Genomic DNA, 22,629 nt, shown 5'->3' with positions numbered 1-22,629 from the left:
GCTGTCTCACACCCACAAACACAACGAGAGATCTGAATTTCACACATCTGCAGAAGAACTCCGACAGGAACCAGAGGAGTGAGGCTGTTTATCAGAGTTGTGCACCAGACTCCGTTTAAATAATCATGATTTTAAGTATAATAATGTTTCTTTTTGAAGCAAACATCAATTAAAGCTCATAGTTTGAGACGTGAGTGACTTGTGTTCAATTCGGCACACCTGTCCGCCTGCTCTCTCCTTTTCTCTCTCTCCCACACTCATAATAAATCATCGAACAATCACTCCTTGCTCCGGGGATGATAACAGCCACGCCATTTCCCCCTTTTGGACGGCGAGATCACGTGAGCCAAACCGAGTTAGGAGGTCGGTTGACCACTCTGTGTTAATCCCGGTGTTACGGACTCAGAAACTTTCCAGCGTCACTCTCAAGCTCTCCCTTTTTAATATTCGGTCTCTCACGAACAAAGCAACCTTTCTTTCCGATTTTATTGCTGACTCTAATTTGGACATTGTCTGTCTCATGGAAACCTGGCAGCAGCCTAGTGACTTTTTTCATTTAAACCAGTCTTTGCCGCATGGGTATGTTTATGTTGCTAAACCACGCACTTCCGGTAGGGGCGGTGGCCTGGCCCTGATCTATCGCGAGAGTTTGAAAATACTCCCCATTCCTGTGAATGATTCACCATCATTTGAAGTGCTGGCTGTGCAGTTAAAGGGACCTGTACCCACCATTATTGTGTCTGTTTACCGTCCACCTAAGGCCTCTTCCACCTTCATCACTGAACTCTCATCTATTTTAGCAGATCTATGTGCCATCACTCCAAATATCATTTTAACAGGGGACTTTAATATTCATGTTGACAATCCTAAGGACATTTTCTCCATTGACTTTATCTCCACACTGGATAGTCTTAAAGGGATAGTTCAACATTTTGGCAAATTGGCCCATTGCCATAATCGCTATAGTCATAGCAGTAGGTTCATTACCTTTAATTGTAGGTGTAAGCTATTTTCAGTACGGCGGAGCGCAGCAGCTGGCTGCTCAGAGCTACGCTATGGAGGCTAAGGGAATTTCTTGGTTTCCCTCATTAAACTCATCAAATTCAACATCCCAAAACTCCACAGCACTTTTGTAGACAAGTTGTGACCTGCACAACCACCACGCTATGAGATAATGATGGAACGATACGAAACGGAGCCGTTTTCGAGGTAAATTCATACAAAACCGCTGATGCGAGTTGCGTTCAGGGACAGTTTTTCAGCAAGCAGTCTCCGTATTTACCCTGTATTTACCTCGAAAACGGCTCCGTTTCGTATCGTTCCGTCATTATCTCATAGCGTGGTGGTTGTGCAGGTCACAACTTGTCTACAAAAGCGCTGTGGAGTTTTGGGATGTTGAATTTGATGAGTTTAATGAGGGAAACCAAGAAATTCCCTTAGCCTCCATAGCGTAGCTCTGAGCAGCCAGCTGCTGCGCTCCGCCGTACTGAAAATAGCTTACACCTACAATTAAAGGTAATGAACCTACTGCTATGACTATAGCGATTATGGCAATGGGCCAATTTGCCAAAATGTTGAACTATCCCTTTAACCTCACACAGTATGTCACATTTCCAACACACAATAAGGGCCATATTTTAGATCTGATCTGCTGCTCTGGTATTGTCCCATTTAATCTTTCCGGTACAGAACTCCCATTGTCAGATCACAAATTCATAACTTTTGATGTCAACCTTCCTGTCTCCAAATTCCGTCAAGACCGTATCATGTCCTTCCGTAACATTAAGAACATCAACACCACAGAACTTAACAGTCTAATTTCTATGTCAATCTCTCATCCACACCCTCTCTCTGTTACTGAACTTGTCGACCACTACAACAGCACACTACTCACCGCACTGGACTCCCTGGCTCCAATAAAAACCCGCACAGTGACTTTCCCTAGGACTGCCCCATGGTTCACCTCAGATCTCCGCCAGCTTAAAACTCATGGCCGCCGCCTTGAGCGCCTTGCCAAGAAAACCGGACTCACTGTTCACCTTCAAATGTACTCGGACCACATCACCTCCTACAAGACTGCTCTAAATGCTGCCAAATCTGCCTTCTACTCCAACATCATCCACCGCGACGGAAACAACACCAGGACTCTTTTCTCCACAGTAAACAAACTTCTCAAGCCCAAAGAAACTGCCACACGCTTCACATCAGCCCTTCAGTGTCAGCAATTCTTGGACTTTATCAATCACAAAGTTTACTCCATACATCACCATCTCACCCCCTGCCTGTCTTCTCAGTCAAACACGCCTTGGCTCAATGCTACTGTCCGGCCCACCACTACCCTGTCTGCCTTCCATCTTCCGTCAAATCAACAGGTATCTCAACTAATCATGTCTTCCAGGTCTGCTACTTCTATACTCGATCCACTTCCTACCACATTGGTCAAGGTCTGTCTCCCCACACTCTCCTCACTCATCACGGAAATTGTGCACTCCTCCCTGTCAAATGGTATTGTTCCCTCCCTACTCAAAACCGCTTCAGTCACACCCATATTAAAGAAACCTGGTTTAGACCCCACTGAATTCAATAACTATCGCCCTATCTCAAACCTCCCATTCATCTCAAAAATCATTGAACGTACAGTAGCCAGCCAACTCCAAGACCATCTATCAAACAATAACCTCTTTGAGCCTTTCCAGTCTGGTTTCCGTCCCAATCACAGCACAGAAACAGCTCTCATTCAAATTACAAACGACCTTCTTTTAGCAGCGGATTCTGGCCTACTCACCATCCTCATACTTTTAGACCTCAGTGCCGCCTTCGACACTATATCTCACACCATCCTCTTAGAGCGTTTGGCCGGCACTGGGGTCTCTGGTATTCCTCTTCAGTGGTTCCATTCATACCTGTCTGACCGTTCACAGTTTATTCAAGGAGTAAATTCCAGATCATCACCCTCACCACTCCCCCACGGTGTTCCGCAAGGTTCTGTCCTCGGCCCCCTACTTTTCATCATCTATATCCTCCCTCTTGGCAATATCTTCCGTCACTTTGGTATCCACTTTCACTGCTATGCTGACGACACCCAAATTTACATCACCACCAAACCGGACACTATATCACCACCTACTGCCCTTATCGACTGCCTGCAAACCATCACAAACTGCATGTCAAACAATAAGTTAAAACTCAACGGCAATAAAAGTGAAATTCTCCTCATCGGATCCAAATCATCACTCTCCAAATCACACCCCCCTAGTATTCTCATTGACGGCTGTCTGGTCTCCACTTCAACCGCAGTTAAAAGCCTCGGTGTTATTTTGGACAGTACCCTCTCATACACATCCCACATCAACAACATCTCACGCACAGCCTTTTTCCACCTCCGCAATATCTCCAGACTCCGCCCCTCCCTCACCCAGCACTCCACCGAAATCCTTGTAAATGCCCTGGTCACTTCCCGCTTGGATTATTGCAACTCCCTCCTCACCGGTCTACCACAGAAACTCATCCACCGCCTACAAACTATCCAGAACACCGCCGCCAGAATCATCACCCGTACCAAGTCCTCGGATCATATTACACCAGTCCTCATGCAACTTCACTGGCTCCCTGTTCATCAACGTATACATTACAAGCTCCTTCTGCTAACATTCAAAGCTCTCCATAACCAGGCCCCCCCATATCTCTCTAATTTGCTTCATCCTTATATCCCACCCCGTTCACTCCGCTCCTCATCCGCCGCCCTGCTTTCCACCCCCTCTTTCTCACTTACCACACTTGGTGCTCGGGCTTTTAGCTGTTCTGCACCTAGACTCTGGAATTCACTCCCACTACACATACGCACTCTGGACTCCATCGACACCTTCAAATCCCACCTCAAGACACACCTTTTTAAATTATCCTACTCCCTATAACGCTCTGTCCCCTAACCATTTTATCCACCTTATCTGTGTTTCTAACCACACTGTATTTTCTTTGTATTCATGTATGTGCTATTGTATTTATACCTGTTTTTGTTTCTTGTTTTTGTCTCATTCTTACATGTAAGGTGACCTTGGGTTCTTGAAAGGCGCCAACAAATAAAATTTATTATTATTATTATTATTATTTTAAAAAATCCATGCAGCCACACGTTGCACTAAAATCCAAACTGATTCATCTTGCACAAGTTCCATCAGACCCGGAAGAGATTAGAAAGTGATTAAAATATTAAAATATAAATGCATAGATTATATAATGTACGCCGATTTTAGGAGCGGGACCTAATTATTTCTAAACACCCATAATCATTTATTTACCTGTGACACTTCTGTCGCAGATTAGTGACGTAAATGTGAACTTGCACGTTTTCTAGTGGAGATCCGGATCGATGAATAAGAGGCTGAAATTCAGGTCAGTTTCTGCAAAGACTGAGAGAAAACGAAGCAGAATTATATTTTAAGATCTTTATGATTTAGAAAACAGAAGTTAAAATGTTTTATAATGATGTCTAAAAGGTCCGTTTGCTTTTCTGCCCCCTTTCATTCAGAAGTTGCATTATTTTTTTGTGTTAAACCAAATAGAAGGTCTCTGGTTAAACTCTTAATTTTATTTCTTCAATGAATGAAACAAATAAATAAACAAAAAAAATCCATGTCCATGCTAGTTCTGTATTTCCAATTTCTGGTACTTTATACTCTACTATAATTAATCCTAAAAGTTTTGACTTCGCCACATTTATCTGATAATATAAAACAAGATATTATCAGCACATAAGAAACTTGTTTTAATCAACACACAATAAAAAACATATAGCCTAAACATATTTGATGTGTTTTTGTAGGTCAAGACAAGATGAAACTGTACTGATGCTCATTTCACCTTCACTGTCACATTATGGAATTAATCAATAATCAATATCTAATAATATGATTTACATTTCCTATCACTATACGTATATAACTCATGTCCTGTGTTTCTTCTGCAGAAAGATGCTGATCGTGCGGTGGTCGTTGCCGTGACGTCTCGGTCGGTGTTGGAAGGTGGAGCCGATGGTGAAGAGGCGTACGAAGAGGGCTTGGCCTTCCCGCTGCTGCAGGTGTGTGGAGGAGTTAATGTGTTTATTTCATCATCGATCTCACTGCTGTTCAACTATTTAATACAACAGCATCTATGAACTGTCAGATTTTCACTCAGCTGTAGTGAAACTGAACTCGTTGCACAATGAAAACTGTCTCTTTTTTCAGCAATATGATGATTAAACACTTTACATTCATGGAAAAACATCAAATAAATACAACTCTCCAACTCTAAACTCACACTCTGAGTCAAGCAGCTTCTCAGACAGAACTAAATCCAGATGATCGAGAAGAAATAAGATTTGAAGAGACGTTCCCAGATGTTTCTTCACTCCTCTTCCTACTTCCTGTCTGTTTTAAATTTTAGACGTTTCACAAGAGCCTCAACACTATCTATCTATCTATCTATCTATCTATCTATCTATCTATCTATCTATCTATCTATCTATCTATCTATCTATCTATCTATCTATCTATCTATCTATCTATCTATCTATCTATCTATCTATCTATCTATCTATCTGTCTATCTATCATCTATGGTTCTATCTATCTATCTATCTATCTATCTATCTATCTATCTATCTATCTATCTATCTATCTATCTATCTATCTATCTATCTATCTATCTATCTATCTATCTATCTATCTATCTATCTATCTATCTATCAACAGTATCTATCTATCTATCTATCTATCTATCTATCTATCTATCTATCTATCTATCTATCTATCTATCTATCGTTCTATCTATCGTTCTATCGTTCTATCTATCGTTCTATCTATCTATCTGTCTATCTATCTATCTATCTATCTATCTATGTATCTATCTATCTATCTATCTATCTATCTATCTATCTATCGTTCTATCTATCGTTCTATCTATCTATCGTTCTATCTATCTATCGTTCTATCTATCGTTCTATCTATCTGTCTATCTATCTATCGTTCTATCTATCGTTCTATCTATCTATCGTTCTATCTATCTATCTATCGTTCGTTCGTTCTATCTATCTATCTATCTATCTATCGATCTATCTATCTATCGTTCTATCTATCTATCTATCTATCTATCTATCTATCGATCTATCTATCTATCGTTCTATCTATCTATCGTTCTATCTATCTATCTATCTATCTATCTATCTATCTATCTATATATCTATCATTCTATCATTCTATCTATCTATCATTCTATCTATCTATCTATCGTTCTATCTATCTATCTATCGTTCTATCATTCTATCTATCTGTCTATCTATCTATCTATCTATCTATCTATCTATCTATCTATCTATCTATCTATCTATCATTCTATCTATCTATCTATCTACGTATCTATCTATCTATCTATCTATCTATCTATCTATCTATCTATCTATCTACGTATCTATCTATCTATCAACAGTATCTATCTATCGTTCTATCTATCGTTCTGTCTGTCTGTCTGTCTATCTATCTATCTATCTATCTACCTATCTACCTATCTATCTATCTATCAACAGTATCTATCTATCTATCTATCTATCTATCTATCTATCTATCTATCTATCTATCTATCTATCTATCTATCTATCTATCTATCTATCTATCTATCTATCTATCTATCTATCTATCTATCTATCTATCTATCAACAGTATCTATCTATCTATCTATCTATCTATCTATCTATCTATCTATCTATCTATCTATCTATCTATCTATCTATCTATCTATCTATCAACAGTATCTATCTATCTATTATCTACTGTATCTATCTATCTGTCTGTCTGTCTGTCTGTCTATCTATCTATCTATCTATCTATCGTTCTATCTATCTGTCTGTCTGTCTGTCTATCTATCTATCCATCTATCTATCCATCTATCTATCTATCTATCTATCTATCTATCTATCTATCTATCTATCTATCTATCTATCTATCTATCTATCTATCTATCTATCTATCTATCTCTCTCTACCTTCTTCACCTCCTCCTTCAGGTTGAACTATGATATAAACTCAGTGACACGTCGATGTGAACGTGAGGCGTCAGCTGCTTCTCCGAGGAGCAGGAGGTGAACGATTTAAACCTTCACTGAGTCGTCTGAGGTTTCTCATTACAGACGACAAGCGCATAAAAATAGACGAGACCTGGAAAACACTGAGCAGCACATGTAATAACCAAGTAGCCTCCACTTCTCTTTCTATACAGATAAGAGAGAGTTTTCACTAGAGACGGAGAAACTGCAGCGTCATACAGACCGTGTACTGGTGACGCCTCAGTTTGTCCATAAATGATGAATATTATTATTGGTTTGTGAGCTGTGGTATCAAGATATGAACTTTGTTGACAAGAATAGATAATCAATCTTATCTCCAGAATATTTGTGTCCACTAATTTTATTCTAGAAATGTTACAACTATAAAAATATTAGAATTTTTTCCCTAAAAAAATAAATAAAAGATAAAAATAAAAAATCTCTTTAAAATACAAAGTACAACTACATTATTCCTGAAACACTACGACTTTGTCCTTGAATTACAGCTGCATTATTTCTGAAATTCTGTGATTTTATTCCTTCATTTCTTTTGTTTATCCTTTAATTATGAATTTATTCTTGTGACTTTATTCAGGAAATGTTACGACTCCAGAAATACAACTTTATTCCTCAGATATTATAACTTCCTCCTTTTAAAATATATATTTTTCATCATAAAATGCTACGACTTTATTTTCAAAGTACAACTACATTATCTCAAAATATTAAAGTTATTCTGGGAATGTTACAGTTTTATTATTGAAATACCACAGTATTTATTATACATGATGTATTTTAACCCTCCTGTTGTCTTTCTGGTTTCAAATTGAACCAATCTGTTCCCTCCCTCCATCTTTCTTTCCTTCCTTCTTTCCACAATCCTTTTTCCTTTCCTTTTTTCCGTCCTTCCTTCCTCCCTTCTTTCCCTTCATCCATCCATCTCCTCCCTTCTTTGACCTAATCTGTTCCCTCCCTCCATCTTTTTTCCTTCCTTCCTTTTTCCCTTCCCTTTTCCTTCCCTCCTTCCTTCCTTCCTTCTTTCCCTTCGTCCTCATTTCTTCCTTCCTTTTTGACCCAATTGACCCAATCTGTTCCCTTCCTCCATCTATCTTTCTTTCATTTTTCTGTCCTTCCTTCCTCCCTTCTTTCCCTTCATCCATCCATCTCCTCCCTTCTTTGACCTAATCTGTTCCCTCCCTCCATCTTTTTTTCCTTCCTTCCTTTTTCACTTCCCTTTTCCTTCCTTCCTTCCTTCCTTCCTTCCTTCCTTCCTTCCTTCCTTCCCTCCTTCCTTCCTTCTTTCCCTTCGTCCTCATTTCTTCCTTCCTTTTTGACCCAATTGACCCAATCTGTTCCCTTCCTCCATCTATCTTTCTTTCATTTTTCCCTTCCTTCTTTCCTCCCTTCTTTCCCTTCATCCATCCATCTCCTCCCTTCTTTGACCTAATCTGTTCCCTCCCTCCATCTTTTTTCCTTCCTTCCTTTTTCCCTTCCCTTTTCCTTCCCTCCTTCCTTCCTTCCTTCCTTCCTTCTTTCCCTTCGTCCTCATTTCTTCCTTCCTTTTTGACCCAATTGACCCAATCTGTTCCCTTCCTCCATCTATCTTTCTTTCATTTTCCCCTTCCTTCTTTCCTCCCATCTTTCCCTTCGTCCTTCCTTCCTTGACCCAGTAGGACAACAGGAGGTTATAAGCACCACCACATTGTAACAATCACAGTCGAATAAATAACGAGTCAATAAATAGATAAATAACCAAAATTCCTCAGTTTCTGAAGTTGATCTCACCGAATCTCACCTAAATTTCACCAAATGTGAATTAATCCGCCACAGAAAATAGTCCCCGACAACAGAGGGAACAATGTGTGAGCTGTTGTTTTGAAGACGACACATGAAGGGCTGGACTTTGTTTTCCATCAGGCTCTGCAGAGAGTGAATCAGCGTCTGCTGGAGGCGAATCCCACGGAGACGCTGCTGTTTGACGTCGTCATGGTGACCACTGATGCGCAGCAGCAGCAGCAGAGCTCCCGCATCATCAGCAGCACCAGACGCTACGGTAATTTAACTTTTTAAGAGTTTATCCGATCAGTGACGGGTCAGTGTTCACTTCCTGTTGTGACATCATCATCGTCATCGTCATCGTCATGGTCACCGTCGCTCTGCTGCAGGTCTGGACGTCGGCAGCTTCTGTTTCTCGGCTGAGGAGGATTTCACCGACTGTTTGCTGGACAACAACGTGCAGCTGTTCCTGACGACGGACAGAGACGAGGCGTCGCAGGCGTCGCAGAAAGGTGAGGAGGCTTCGTCTCTTCTTCATCACCACGACGACGTCACCACGACGACGCCACGACGACGCCACGTTTTCACAGCAGGATGATTAAAACTTAAAATATGATGAAGTTCCCCTCCATTGCTAACATATTGGTAATGGATTGATCGTGTATAGGGCTGCAACTAATGATTATTTTTGTCATCGATTAATCTGTTGATTATATAAACGATTAATCGATTAGTTGTTTGGTCAATAAAATGTTAAAAAATGCCAAATCAGTGTTTCCCAAACCACAAGACGACGTCCTCACATGTCTTGTTTTCTTCACAAACCAAAGAGAGACTCAGTTTATTGTTTGTTATTGTCATAAAGGAACAAATAAACCAGAAATATTCACATTTAAGAAACTGAAATCAAAGAATTTGGACTTTTTTTCTCTTAAAGGGACAGTTCAACATTTTGGCGAATTGGCCCATTGCCATAATCCCTTATTAGCAGTAGGTTTGTTACCTTTAATTGTCAGTGCAGAGTTGTTTTCGAGGCAAATGCAAAACCGCAGATGCACGTTGCCTTTAGGGACAGTTTTTCATCAAGCAGTCTCTGCATTTACCTCTAAAACAACTCTGTCTCATAACGTTGTGTTATTATCTCATAGCGTGGTGAATGTGCAGGTCACAACTTGTCCACCAGAGCGTTTTGGAGTTGTTGGATTGTGTATTTGATGAGGTTGATGAGGGAAACCAAGAAATCCCATGATCCTCCGTAGCGTAGCTTTGAGCAGCTCGCGGCTCTGCTCCGCCGTTCTAAAAATAGCTTGCACCGACAATTAAAGGTAACGAACCTACTGCTATGACTAAAGGGATTATGGCAATGGGCCTATTTGCCAAAATGTTGAACTGTCCCTTTAAAAAAAACTACCCATCCGATTATTCGATTATCAAAATAGTTGATGATTAATTTAATAATCAATTATTGTTCGATTAGTTGATTCATTGTTGCAGCTCTAATCATGTATTGACGGTGTATTGGTGAGTGTGGTGTCAGAAGGTGAATCCTCCTTGTCCTCGGTCCAGGCGTCCTCTCGGCGCTGTTGGACCAGCAGATGGCTTCCTGTTCGTCTGAGCAGCTCAGAGTTTTATTCTGTGGCGACGCCGTCGTCCAGCCCGACGTCAGCCCGGCGTCGGCGTGTCAACGGGCCGCTCAGGTAGCTACTCGCCGCCGCCAGCTGCCTCTTTCATCAGCTCTTGTTAACCTTTCCCATATTCCATGTTATAAACTGTTTGTATACAGTATAAACTTGTCTGTATACGACATCTACTGCCTGTCCTGGGGGAGGGATCCCTCCTCTGTTGCTCACTCTGAGGTTTCTCCAGTTTTTCCCTTTTAAAGGACAATTCCAGGTGACTTCAACTCGGGGGTGTATGTTCCTATCATTTTAGGTCTAAAAGAAGGAATGTGAAGATTTGCAGTTTAATTGCTCCTGTTTTGTGGTAGTTGTGTCTGTCCCCGCATCGCCACGGCAGCAATGAATGGGAGCGGATGTAAGTTCTGCTGTTTAGGCTGTTTACATCCCTCAAAGCCGCAATTTTTTCCCACAGACAGCGTCAGATGGCGACTCAAACATGCACCGAGAAGTTTATTTACTTCAAGCAAGCCGACATGTTTGTAAAACTCGATCTAATTCAAAGTCTCCCAGAGTCTCGCGCGAGACCCAAGTTGCCGCGCTCGGTGTGTTCAGGTGCAGTGGGAAAGCTCCTGTTTGTGTCATAAACACAGGAATATCAACTCTTGACTTGCTTCAAGTAAAAAAAACTTATCAGCGCATGTTTGAGTAGCCACCTGATGCTGTCTGTGGAAAAAAATGTACACTTGAAGCAAGTCAAGAGTTGATATTCCTGTGTTTATGACACAAACGGTAGCTTTTCCCACTGTACCTGAACACACCGCGCGCATCAACTCGAGACTCTGGGAGACTTTGAATTAGATCTAGTTTTACAAACATGTCGGCTTGCTTGAAGTAAATAAACTTCTCAGTGCAGCCTAAACAGCCTAAACAGCGGAACTTGCATCCGCTCCCATTCATTGCTGCCGTGGCGATGCGGGGACAGACACAACTACCACAAAACAGGAGCAATTAAACTGCAAATCTTCAGATTCCTTCTTTTAGACCTAAAACGTTAGGAAAATACACCCCCGAGTTGAATTTGCCTGGAATTGTCCTTTAAAAGGGTTTTCCATGGAGTTTTTCCTCAGTGGATGTGAGGGTCAAAGGGCAGAGGATGTTGTTATGATGGGATGTGAAGCCCTTTGAGACAAACTGTTTGTAAAAACGGGCGATACAAATAAAACGGCCTTGTCTGGTCGTCCTCTGCTCTGACCTGGAGGTTGCGTTCACTGTCTCTCTCCTTTTGCAGAGTTTGTCGGCTCGGCTCGGTGAGATGCGGCGGAGGTTCGGCATGGTCGACAGCCCGCTCAGCTTCGTCATGGTGACGGCGCGCGGCGGCAGAGAGAGCTGCTGCGCCGCGCTGAGGACGCTGCGGTCTCGGGGCGTCGGGCCGGACGAGGCGTACTGTCTGGCCGGGGCCCCGAGGGGCCCCATGCTGTCGCTGGTCAGACCTCATTTCCTGCTCAGCGACGGCAGCCTGGAGGAGTGATGACATCACAACGTCGCATGACCTCACAAAGAAACGTTCACTGTGTCTTTAAGAGAAAGTTCAGATCGTCAGTCTGACTGAAGGTCAAAGGTTCAACCTCAGAGTTTCTGTTTATTGTTCATGATGAGGTCACTGATCGATGACCTCACGTCTGAACTCAATGCTGTTTGACTCTGATTCACTTTCACTGTTCGTCTATTGATTGGTGATTGGGCTATTGATGAGTTCAGGTCTGATCAGGTTATGATCGGTGTTTGGTTTAAGAGAGAATTAACTCTGAACTCAGAAGATTTTAGGTTAATGCTTTAGGAAAATCAAATAATTGATTATTATTATTATTATTATCGACGTTTGGTCACGCACAAATGGTTAAACCCAAACTGTTACATTTGTTTCTGTCATTTGTTGCACAGAGATTAAAGATTATGTATTAAACGTTATTTATGGAGACTTACGATGAATATAAGGACTGTACAAGAAGAAAAGGAAACACTGCTCTAGATGGATTGTCTGTTAAAACAATGATTAAACTATTAAAATGACTGATCATGAATGGTGTGGGTAACGCATGGGGTAACGTTACACAGCTGCTTGTTAGTCGTGCCCCCAGTATCCCTATCTTGGGGTACCTACTACTATACAAAAGAAAACTCAGAGAAATGTCCAACTCTCTGCATCACAGAGGAGGTCTAGAACAATACGACTGACAGGATCAATGCACAAGTGGCACAAAGTTCCTTCTATTTCAGCCTCATATGAATCCTTACTCTAGGTGTGTCTTATAGCTCAGTGGGTAAAACAAATAGTTTTAAACATTTTAGTCCACGCTGCAGCGAGTCTGGGAATGTTGATGGAACTGAACTCTCACTAAAATAAGCGAGACTCGGTCGTTGAAGCCAGACTTTGAGCTAAGCGAGCTTGATGGAGGAACCCCCCAGGTGTTTGTCACTGTGAACTGTTTATTGTCACAATTACACAACAAACAAACACGGACACATGACTCAACTGTCACATTAAGGTTGTATTAAATTACTGTGTGTGTGTGGTGTGTTTCTCAGATACTTCAGGTGAGGTCTGCAACAACTTTTCACTCACCTGTTCACTCACCTGCAAACTCACGTGGTCATTCATTGTGACATAATTTTTAGGAATATTATCAAAGGAAAGCACTCGGGTCTGACATACAGCTTAGGGTTTAGGCAGAGACAGAGGTTCAAATTACGACAATTACTCATCAAAATGTTAAAATCTGCTAAAAACGGGGCAAAGGGAAACCAGTCAGGGCTGAGGTGAAGCTCTCTCCAAGGCCAAACAGCAGTGATTGGGACAGTGCAGCCACCACAGCCCTGCTATTGACCAATGCAACAGTGCTGTGCTGCATTGTTATAGAGGTAGACCAAGGAGACTGTATGTATTATTTTCATGTGTTTTCACCACCTCTGTAGTGAATAAACCCAGGAAAACAATCACATCAGAGTCATCTTTGTTCCTGAGCTGCACTTATTACACCTACTATAAGTTATCAGGAATCTTATCAGCAGATGGACTTTGGCCTTGTGGTGGTGGAGCAGTTGATGAAGCTGGTGCCTTTCCTGTTACTCATTAATTGTTTATTGCTTTATAATTTCCATAGTACATTGTTTAGTTCACCTGGGTACATGTCATTTTCTGTTACTGTAGCTTAATGAAGCTTAGCAAAAGTTCGGTCAGGGAGACTATCTCTCCAAGCATGCTCACTGAGTCTATTTCATCTCTCCCGCTTCCCTCTTAAATCCACACCTCAGCACGTGTCCTCATCCAATCACAATCCGCCACCTTCTCTCCTCCTCCAATCAACTTTCATCTGTCATGTTTAAAAGTGCTCTCTCTCTCTACTCCCATTCAGCTGTCAAACAGCCCGCAAAAAACTCAGCAGGCATCATCCCTACCACCACCAGTGTCTGGGCCCGGGGGAAGTCCTCTTCAGATAGAAGCTTCACATTCATCAAACTGTCTTCTGAGCTGATCTGCTCCCTGGGGCCTAAGCACCAAAATATTATTTGTTCACAATAATTGTCTTTCTGATTCACATCCCGTCTATTCCATTCTTAATAGTCTGTCCTGATTGAACTTCCCTCATGTAACTTTGGTCTGTAATATTGTCTGTGATAAAAGTTCTTTGTACACTGGGTATTTTATTTCATGGAGCAAAGTGCAGCGGAGCAGATTCATTTATCCAGATAAGATTACAGTATCATATCCAACAGGTGAGTCACAGTTCATAGTTTAACACCAACAGTTGTGTCGCAGTTTATTGTCTCCTGTGGCAGTTACATGAAGAGAGTGGTTATTTGTGTGCAGCTGGAGGCAACTTTACCGCCTGAATCAGCCTGTGGAGGAGGTGGAGATGAGCCGCTGCTCTCCTGCTGTCTGAGCCACTGATCGCGGCCTGAGCTCTTCGGACAGCCGCTGGAGAACAGCTGTGACTTTGTCTGTGGTGAGTGGTCTGTCATTAGATTTACACTACAGGACTGATGTGGACTCAGTGTGGCGGGCTGAGCGGCTCACAGGGTTTTTAATATGATGTTCAGAAAGACAGTGAACACCACAGAGGCTCCTGCTTCAACAGCTGCTACAGTCTATTGATCAGTACTGTTACTGCCTATCATCAGTACAGTTGTCAGGTACTTGTACTTTTCCTTGAGTATTTCCTTGTTGTGCTACTTCCTGCTTGTACTGCAGCTGAGTTGAGGCCCAGTTGTTGTGTGTGTAACAATCAGCTGTAGCTTGTTTGATCCAGTGGTTTTCTACAGGGACGCTGTCCACACAGAGACTGTGTCACATCAACTCAGTGGATCTCAGTCCTTGTGTGTGTCAGTGGATGTGTAACCCCTCTTGTTCGGTATATCATGGGTAGAAGAATCGACACCACACAGGCACAGTCAGGTTCATGGCGTTTACTGACAGAAAAAGCTGATGGTTACTTCCTTCGCCAACACACAGCTCCTGCCCCCGGTCACACAGCGGACAAACACAGAAGGGGCAGCGAACACATTTGATCGTATAGTGGGTTTTTTCTACAATAAATATATTTAAAAACAATAATCCATTAATTATGTTATTATATTAACAACGACAACAACAACAACCATGAACCTATTCTAAACAGAGAAAAGAAAATACACACACATACACGTTTACATGCGTTAACATGCCGAGGCCAAACAAAACGATACTTTGTAGTGTACACAAAATGTAAACATACCTGACAGAAAAAACTGATGGTTACTTCCTTCGCCAACACACAGCTCCTGCCCCCTGAACATTACATAAAATACGATAAATAAACCTAAATAAACTGAAACCATATGAAATGAACGGTGAACAGCTGACCGTTACAGTAGGACTGACTGTAACGGCTGAAATGATAAACATTGATATAACACACAAAATAAAAGATGACAACACTTAAAAACCATTACAAAATGTGACAAAATCAATCCCAAAACGTATTATGTAAAGTTTTTCCTCCAATTTTGATTAAAAAAATGATAATCAATAAAAACACACGGAGCTGTTTACAGTACGTACCGGTCACACAGCGGACAAACACAGAAGGGGACGAGCGAACGCTTTACCGTTGCTAAGCAACCACCAGCTGTCAAAATAAATAACATAAAAAGCCTCGCATGGAAATAAAATAAAAGCCAGCAGCACAATAACTTGCTTGACCAAACAAACAAACAAATTTTGACGAACTTCATATAGTAGGCTATTTACAACCCTGTTACATTCTCCTCCCCTGAATTCGGCAAAATTACAAAACATACACAATGCATGTGGGGAAACATAGAATAACATTTTCAATATGTCAAATGAGTCCCATCATATCTCTTAAGTGACACTTTGAATGAATAACACACATACAACTAAAATGTGCCCTGTCAAACCATAAGGCTGTTCAATGAAGAACTCAGGAGGGTAGTGCAGCGCTTATCACAAACCCATCACAGATGACATAAAAAGTGCCTGAATACACTTCTCGTATTCAATTCAAACCCAAACTAATCTACAATATTATGACTCAGAGATATGGGACAGAGAAAAACATTAAAAAAAACATTCAACCGTTCACTGGGGAGGAGGTCTAACAAATTACACTGTGTTCACACTAAACAAAGAATTTGCCCATGTTCTCAGCTTATTAGTCTGTGTGTGCAGTGTCTGGGTGTTCATAGTTTGGATAAACCTATTGACAGGTCTGACAACACGGCCAGCTCTAGTCCTGGTAGTAGTAACAGTCTCAGGACATAAGTCATGCACAGCTGTCTGAGAAGTGTGAACTGGGTCACTCAGGAGGACACCTCTAACTGAAGATGAATCATCTGCATTCACATCTTCACAGATATTATCAGTTGCACAGGTATCTGCAGTTGGTACTAGAACTTTGGGCAGATGATGCGTGTGCACCAGAGGAATCTGGGAGACCCAGTGCTGGGTGCGGGCAGTATGATCCACTGTACAGTCAGGTGTGAGTTTCTCACTGGAGAGATTCACATCTTCATTCTCATCTGAAGCACGGGAGGGAGTGAGAGAGGCACAGTCAGGTTGTGAGTGTTGCTCAGAGCGATCCACAGCGTGATTTTCATCTGAAGCACAGGACGAGATCAGAGAGGCACTTTCAGCAGCTTCAGGCAGGACTGGCAGGAAGTTTACACATAGCAGCAAATTACGATGGACAACTTTTGTCTGGCCTGAGATGGGATGGCGGACCTCAAAGGTGTGGGTCTGAGGATTGCTGCTGACCACGGTGTAGACCACATCTCCCCATCTGTCTGCCAGTTTTCTTCGGCCTCTCTCACCCTTGTTTGCTAAGAGAACTCTGTCGCCAGTTTCAATCTCCACTCCTTTGACTCTCCTGTTGTATATTTTGGCCTGCCGCTTTTGCTCATCACTGGTATGTTTCTCTGCCATCATTATGGCTTCATGGAGATCTTTTCTCAGCTCTTCAATGTACTGTGGGAATGAAACTTCACTGTCGTCTCTCAGAGCAGATTTGAACAGGACGTCGACAGGTAGGCGGGGGACTCGGCCAAACATAAGATAGAAAGGTGGAAATCCAGTAGTCTCATGGATGGTGCTATTGTACATGAATGTCAGGGTGTGCAGCATTTGAGGCCAAACATGTTTTGCTCGTGGTGGCAGAGTTCTGATCATATTTCCCAACGTGCGGTTGAAGCGCTCAGCTGATCCGTTCCCCATTGGATGATAGGCCGTAGTGTGGGACTTTTTTACACCAGAAACCTGAAGGAGGGCTGCTATCAACTCACTCTCAAAGTTGGCACCTTGATCTGAGTGTATTCTTTCAGGGAATCCATAATAGCAGAAGAAGTTATCCCACAGTTTCCGTGCTACTTGTTTGGCTGTCTGGTCAGGGCAGTAGAAAGCATGTGCCAGCTTGGTGAAGTGATCTGTCACGACCAACACATCAATAGGGCGGTTCTTGGAATCTTCTGCTGACCAAAAGTCTATGCATACTAATTCTAATGGTGCTGTTGTCTTTATGCTCTCCAGTGGTGCACGGCCATCTGGCTCTGGTGTTTTTCCTACTACACATCTGGCACAGCGCTTAACGTGATCTCTTGTATCCCTCTCCATAGAACTCCAGTAGAACCGTTGTTTCACGAGAGAGAAGGTTCTGTCTTGACCTTGGTGACCTGCTTCGTCATGACAACCATGTAAAGCATCCTCTCTTAGTGACGAAGGGACGATGTACTGATGTCTCCTCTTCCTGGTGACTGGATCTTTAGACACACGGTACAGGATACCATCTTCTATCACCAATTTTTCCCACTGCCTCATTAGTCTCAAAGCGCCCACAGTTTCTTTGGCCCTCTCTCTTCTTGATGGTCTACGATGCCGTTCAACGTAGAATATCACTCTTGCTAGGTCAGCGTCTTCCTGCTGTCTTTCTCTGAGATTTTGCTTGGAGATAGATGGCAACACGTCTTGGCCAGTGGACATCACACTCTGGATATGGTCAACCAGCACTGTAGATCTTATTCTCACAGCTGTATCCCAGTCATTATGACAGTCTAGGAGAGCTGACACCTCTTCTGCAGACAGGGAGCTGACTGATAGAGCTGACTTCTCAGGCGTTGCCACTTTGCCTTTCCTTGAAGTTTTCTGGACAGCTTGACGGACATTTGACCACCTGAAGACCTCTTGAATATCTCCTCCAGATAGGCTCTCAGACTCCTTTAACAGACATGTGTATGGCTCACTGATTAGACGCTCACTGATTCTCTTCCCTGCAAACGGCTCTCGACTAAGGGCGTCTGCAACAACATTTTTTGGCCCAGGGACATATTTGATGTCAAACTCATAGGCAGCTAGCTTTGCCACCCAGCGTTGCTCACATGCATCTAATTTTGGTTTGGTGAGGATATGGGCAAGGGGGTTGTTGTCTGTCCAAGCGGTGAAAACATGACCTTTTAGCCAATGACTGAATTTCTCACAGACAGCCCATTTCAGTGCCAGGAACTCTAATCGGTGAGCAGGGTAATTACTCTGAGCTTTGTTCAAGGTCTTACTAGCAAAGGCTATGGGACGAGCCCGCTTATCACCTGGAGTAACTTGGGATAGTACAGCACCTAAGCCATCAGATGAAGCATCGGTGGAGAGGATGAATGGCTTGGAGAAGTCGGGGTGAGCTAATATGACATTATTGAGCAGGGCATGTTTAAGGTTTTGTAGAGCTTGGTTACATTCAGGGGTCCAGTCTGCAGCAGTCAGCTTTTTGTAAGTACCCACACGCTTACGACCTCTGCCTTTGTTTGTCTTGTTTTTCTTTGTTTCAGATGTCAACGCGAAGAGAGGCTTTGCCACAGTAGAGCAGTTTGGAATGAAGCGTTGGTACCACATGACTAGTCCCAGGAAGGACTTGATTTTCTTAGGGCATGGTGTTTGGCCATCAGGAAACATTAAGTCTGTCTTGGACACCTTAGTTATGGCTTCTACTTTGGCAGGATCTGTTGACACACCACTGCTATCAATGACGTGGCCCAGGAAATGGACTGAGCTGCGCAGCAGGTGGCACTTCTTGGGGGCCAGCTTAAGGTTGTGTGCACGCAACCGCTCAAAGACCATCTCTAGCCTCTTTACAGCCTCCTCTTCACTAGGTGCGAAAACCAGCAGGTCATCGAGATAACACAGCAAGCTCATGAAGTTCTGATCTCCGAAAATCATCATCATCATGCGCATGAAGCTTGCTGGGCTGTTACACAGTCCTTGAGGTAGTCTGTTATACTCATGAAGGCCAACAGGTGAGGAAAAGGCAGTGAACTTCTTGTGCTCTTCGTGTAGGGGAATGTTGTAGAACCCAGATGTGAGGTCCATAGTGCTGAACAGTGCATTACCTCCCAGAGCAGCAAGGCAGTCTGCCTGATGAGGAAGAGGGTGGGCGTCTTTCACTGTACGAGCATTGAGCCAGCGGAAGTCGGTGCAGATGCGCAGTTCTCCATTTCTCTTCCAGACTAAGACGAGTGGTGAAGCAAACTCACTACATGACTTTCTGATGATGCCCTTTTCTTCCATTTCATTCAGTGTCATGCGTAGCTTGTGGTAGTGAGCTGGCGGCACACGCCTGTAAGGGAGTTTGAAAGGTCTCTCATCCACTAAGTGGATTTTGTGAACAAAGTCCTTCACTTCACCGCAGTCTAGTCTGTGCTTTGAGAAGATGTCAGAATATTTTAGAACAAGCTTGCACATTTCTTTTTTACAGCTATCTGACACCTCACAGGAATCAAGATCCAAGTCACTCAAGCCGCATTTTGTCAGGGCTTCAACCATGTCAGACAAATCTGAAGTCTGTTCAGCTGTAACATGTAGACTGTTAGACTTCAGATATGAACTGTCATTGAGCTGAAGTTCCTCAGCAGCCAGGCATGGGTACACATCAGCCAACTTTGCATTTCTCTTGATTGTGATTGATTTATCTGTGGGGTTTATGACTTTCATCGGGACCCATCCATCACCCCACAGTGGAGTCACCACTCTGCCAACAAGAACATTTCTTGGGATGGAACGAGACTGTGTTGGCTCAACAACCACAGTGCAGCCTGGGGCCCCACGTGACTTTTCTGGGAGCTTCCCCCACACCAGGTGTTCATGTCCAGGCAAGAGTGTTACAGCGCTGGTGAGTTTGACTGTGCCCACGATGTCAGGCTCATCTTCACCTTTCCACCGATGAACACCGGCAAGCATGGCAAGGAAGTCATCATGCCCTCCAGTGTTAGGACCAGTCATTTCAGAAATAATTTCCCAGTATTTGTCTGATTCTTTGAGTTTACGTGTCAGATACTTAATTACATTTGTCCCTATGATGAGCTCATCCACTTGACCAGGAACAACTAATGTGGGCACAGACACTGTACATCCATAAACTTCAAACTGCAGCTCACAGACTCTCTTTGGACGGACTCTCTGTCCTCCACATCCAATTAGAACAATATCTAAATCTTGCTCAACATCACTGCTCAAGGTGCCTGCAGCAATGAGTTTTTCTTCCACACCCTCACTCACAGAACATGCCATAGAACCTGTGTCTAACATAGCAGTTACGGTTACACATTCACTAATAACTACAGGTGTGTAAAACAAACTATCACTGCCATTTAAACGCTGTGTGCTCTGGAGAATGACTGTCTTATGGCTGGGAAGACTCTCACACACTGACTCATATACTGACTGTAAATCATCACTGAGGGAATTCTCACTAAGGTCCACATTGTCCCTCTCAAAATGTGGCCTGTTTAGTTTTCCTGGTGGGGAGGGGGGGCTGGGGTAGACTGAGCCACAGAGGGTGACATGTTAGGGCACTGAAGTTTCATGTGGCCAGGCTGGTGACACAGGAAACACAAGCGATGCATCTGGCAGTGGGCGATGGTAGAGTGAGAATTGTCATTGCAGATACTGCAGCCTCTAGGCCCTGGGACCCTCCTTCTCTGGAATGAGTGACTGTGGCCTCGGGGGACAGCAGGCCTTGGAGAAGCAGACAGACTACTCAATACAGCACCAAGCATTTCAGCCATCTTATCCATACTGTTCTGTATTGCAGTCAATTCCACACTTTGCTGGTGCTGGCTCACATTCTGCTTGTGTGAATGTAACATAACTTCAGGCTCAGTTCTCCCTACTTCCTGTGTGTCATTGCTCACTACTGCCACAGCTTGTCTGGAGTGGCGTTCTGCTGCAGGTTTACTCTGTCTGGATTTCAACTCTCTGTGATATTCATCAATCCTCTCTTGGACCTCTTTAGCTGTCCAGCTGTCGGCTAGTTTGCTTTTGAATACAACTGACAGTGAAGGTTCGTTGCAGTGTCTCACAAACATCATAGCGACCTCTTTGTTGATGTTCCCCATGCTCTTTCTTTGACGCTGGAGACATTCTTCAGCTATATCAGCTGCTTTATTCAGACGGACCCAGTAATCAATGGGACTCTCATGAGCTCTGGGAAGTGTACTGTAAAAGTCGGCGAGAGGCATGCATGAGTAAGACAGGTCACTAAAATGTTGTTTAAGGATGGTATAGATTGCATCAGTTTGCTGTTCAACACTTAGTGATGGGTCACTGCGTATGCCTATTCTCACTACATCTCTGGCTCTTCCCATTAGCTTGCCCATAATCTCATCAGGCTGATTTGTAATGTTAACATTCTTCTTTTTCAGATACATTGACATCAGATCAACCCATTCAAGCACAGAGCATTTGTCAGTTGCCTCACCACGGAAGATGGGGGGTTCTTTAACATCTGATTTAAGGGCCATGGTGAGCTGTGTGAGATCTACTGTAGCGCCACAAGCTTGTGCACATTTGCCTTCTTTGCTCTGGCTGTTAATTGTTTCTTTGTCTGACAGTAGCCTTGCTGTGACTGAATCTCCTATTTGTTTCCCTAGTTCTGTGATTAAAACACCCAAATGTTTCATTGTGGCGTCTGTTTCACTGGGTTGGGGATGAATTGGGGAAGACGTATAAGGAGTCTGGGCTTCCTGGCCAACCAACAAACTAGCCCCACATTCATGAGTGTTAACAGGAATTCCCCTGCCATAACCTGGAGAACCCATATAACTTAGCAAAGGTGGTGATCTAGTGGATAACATTGCTCCTCTGCCAAAACTGACTCTAGGACGTGTGTCCATGTTCATTAGTTCTGTGTTATCAAGTTGTATATCAGTCTCTTCTGTCATGTCTATTCAAATGTCACAGATATTTTAAAAAAAAATCCCCTTTTTTTAAAAAAAACAAATATTTACCAAAATGCACAGAACAGTGTGCTGTATCAAGATAAAACAGTTCTTTTCTATTTGTTAACCACAATAGCTGATCATAGATTCAAAGCAATGTTCACAAATAAAAATAAAAATAATATAGCAGGATGTTCAAATCACTGTTAAATATGTGTGACAGACAACTATAGTCACCAACAAAGTTGTAGCTACAGAATAACGCTGGAATAGCTGTGGTAACTCTTTGATTCACAAATCACTGTGTCAGCAGTGAAACCTGAATGTCCATGTGGAGTCTGACTGTAACCCACGTCAGATTAGCGGTAGGCTGATCTTCTGAAGTCACGGAGTCACGGCACCAGATG

The 22,629-nt window shown here is 42.8% G+C and overlaps 1 protein-coding gene and 1 pseudogene across 2 annotated transcripts in view; both read left to right on the top strand.

The window, feature by feature from the left end:
• Window positions 1-22,629, top strand: part of LOC146986453 (protein NLRC3-like) — a 63,707-nt pseudogene that overhangs the window by 28,892 nt on the left and 12,186 nt on the right. The window lies entirely within an intron of this gene.
• Window positions 10,390-12,339, top strand: LOC146986454 (cytosolic 5'-nucleotidase 1A-like). Its single transcript, XM_085780633.1, has 2 exons — window positions 10,390-10,549; window positions 11,760-12,339. The coding sequence occupies exons 1-2, from the start codon at window positions 10,448-10,450 to the stop codon at window positions 11,997-11,999; spliced, it is 342 nt and encodes a 113-aa protein (XP_085636759.1). The 5' UTR covers window positions 10,390-10,447; the 3' UTR covers window positions 12,000-12,339.

Source organism: Trachurus japonicus, chromosome 6 (assembly GCF_045865225.1).
Source record: "Trachurus japonicus isolate A0001 chromosome 6, Traja_1.0".
Lineage (NCBI taxonomy): Eukaryota > Metazoa > Chordata > Actinopteri > Carangiformes > Carangidae > Trachurus > Trachurus japonicus.
The sequence above is the reverse complement of the archived record's forward strand: the minus strand, read 5'-3'. Positions and strand labels throughout refer to the sequence as shown.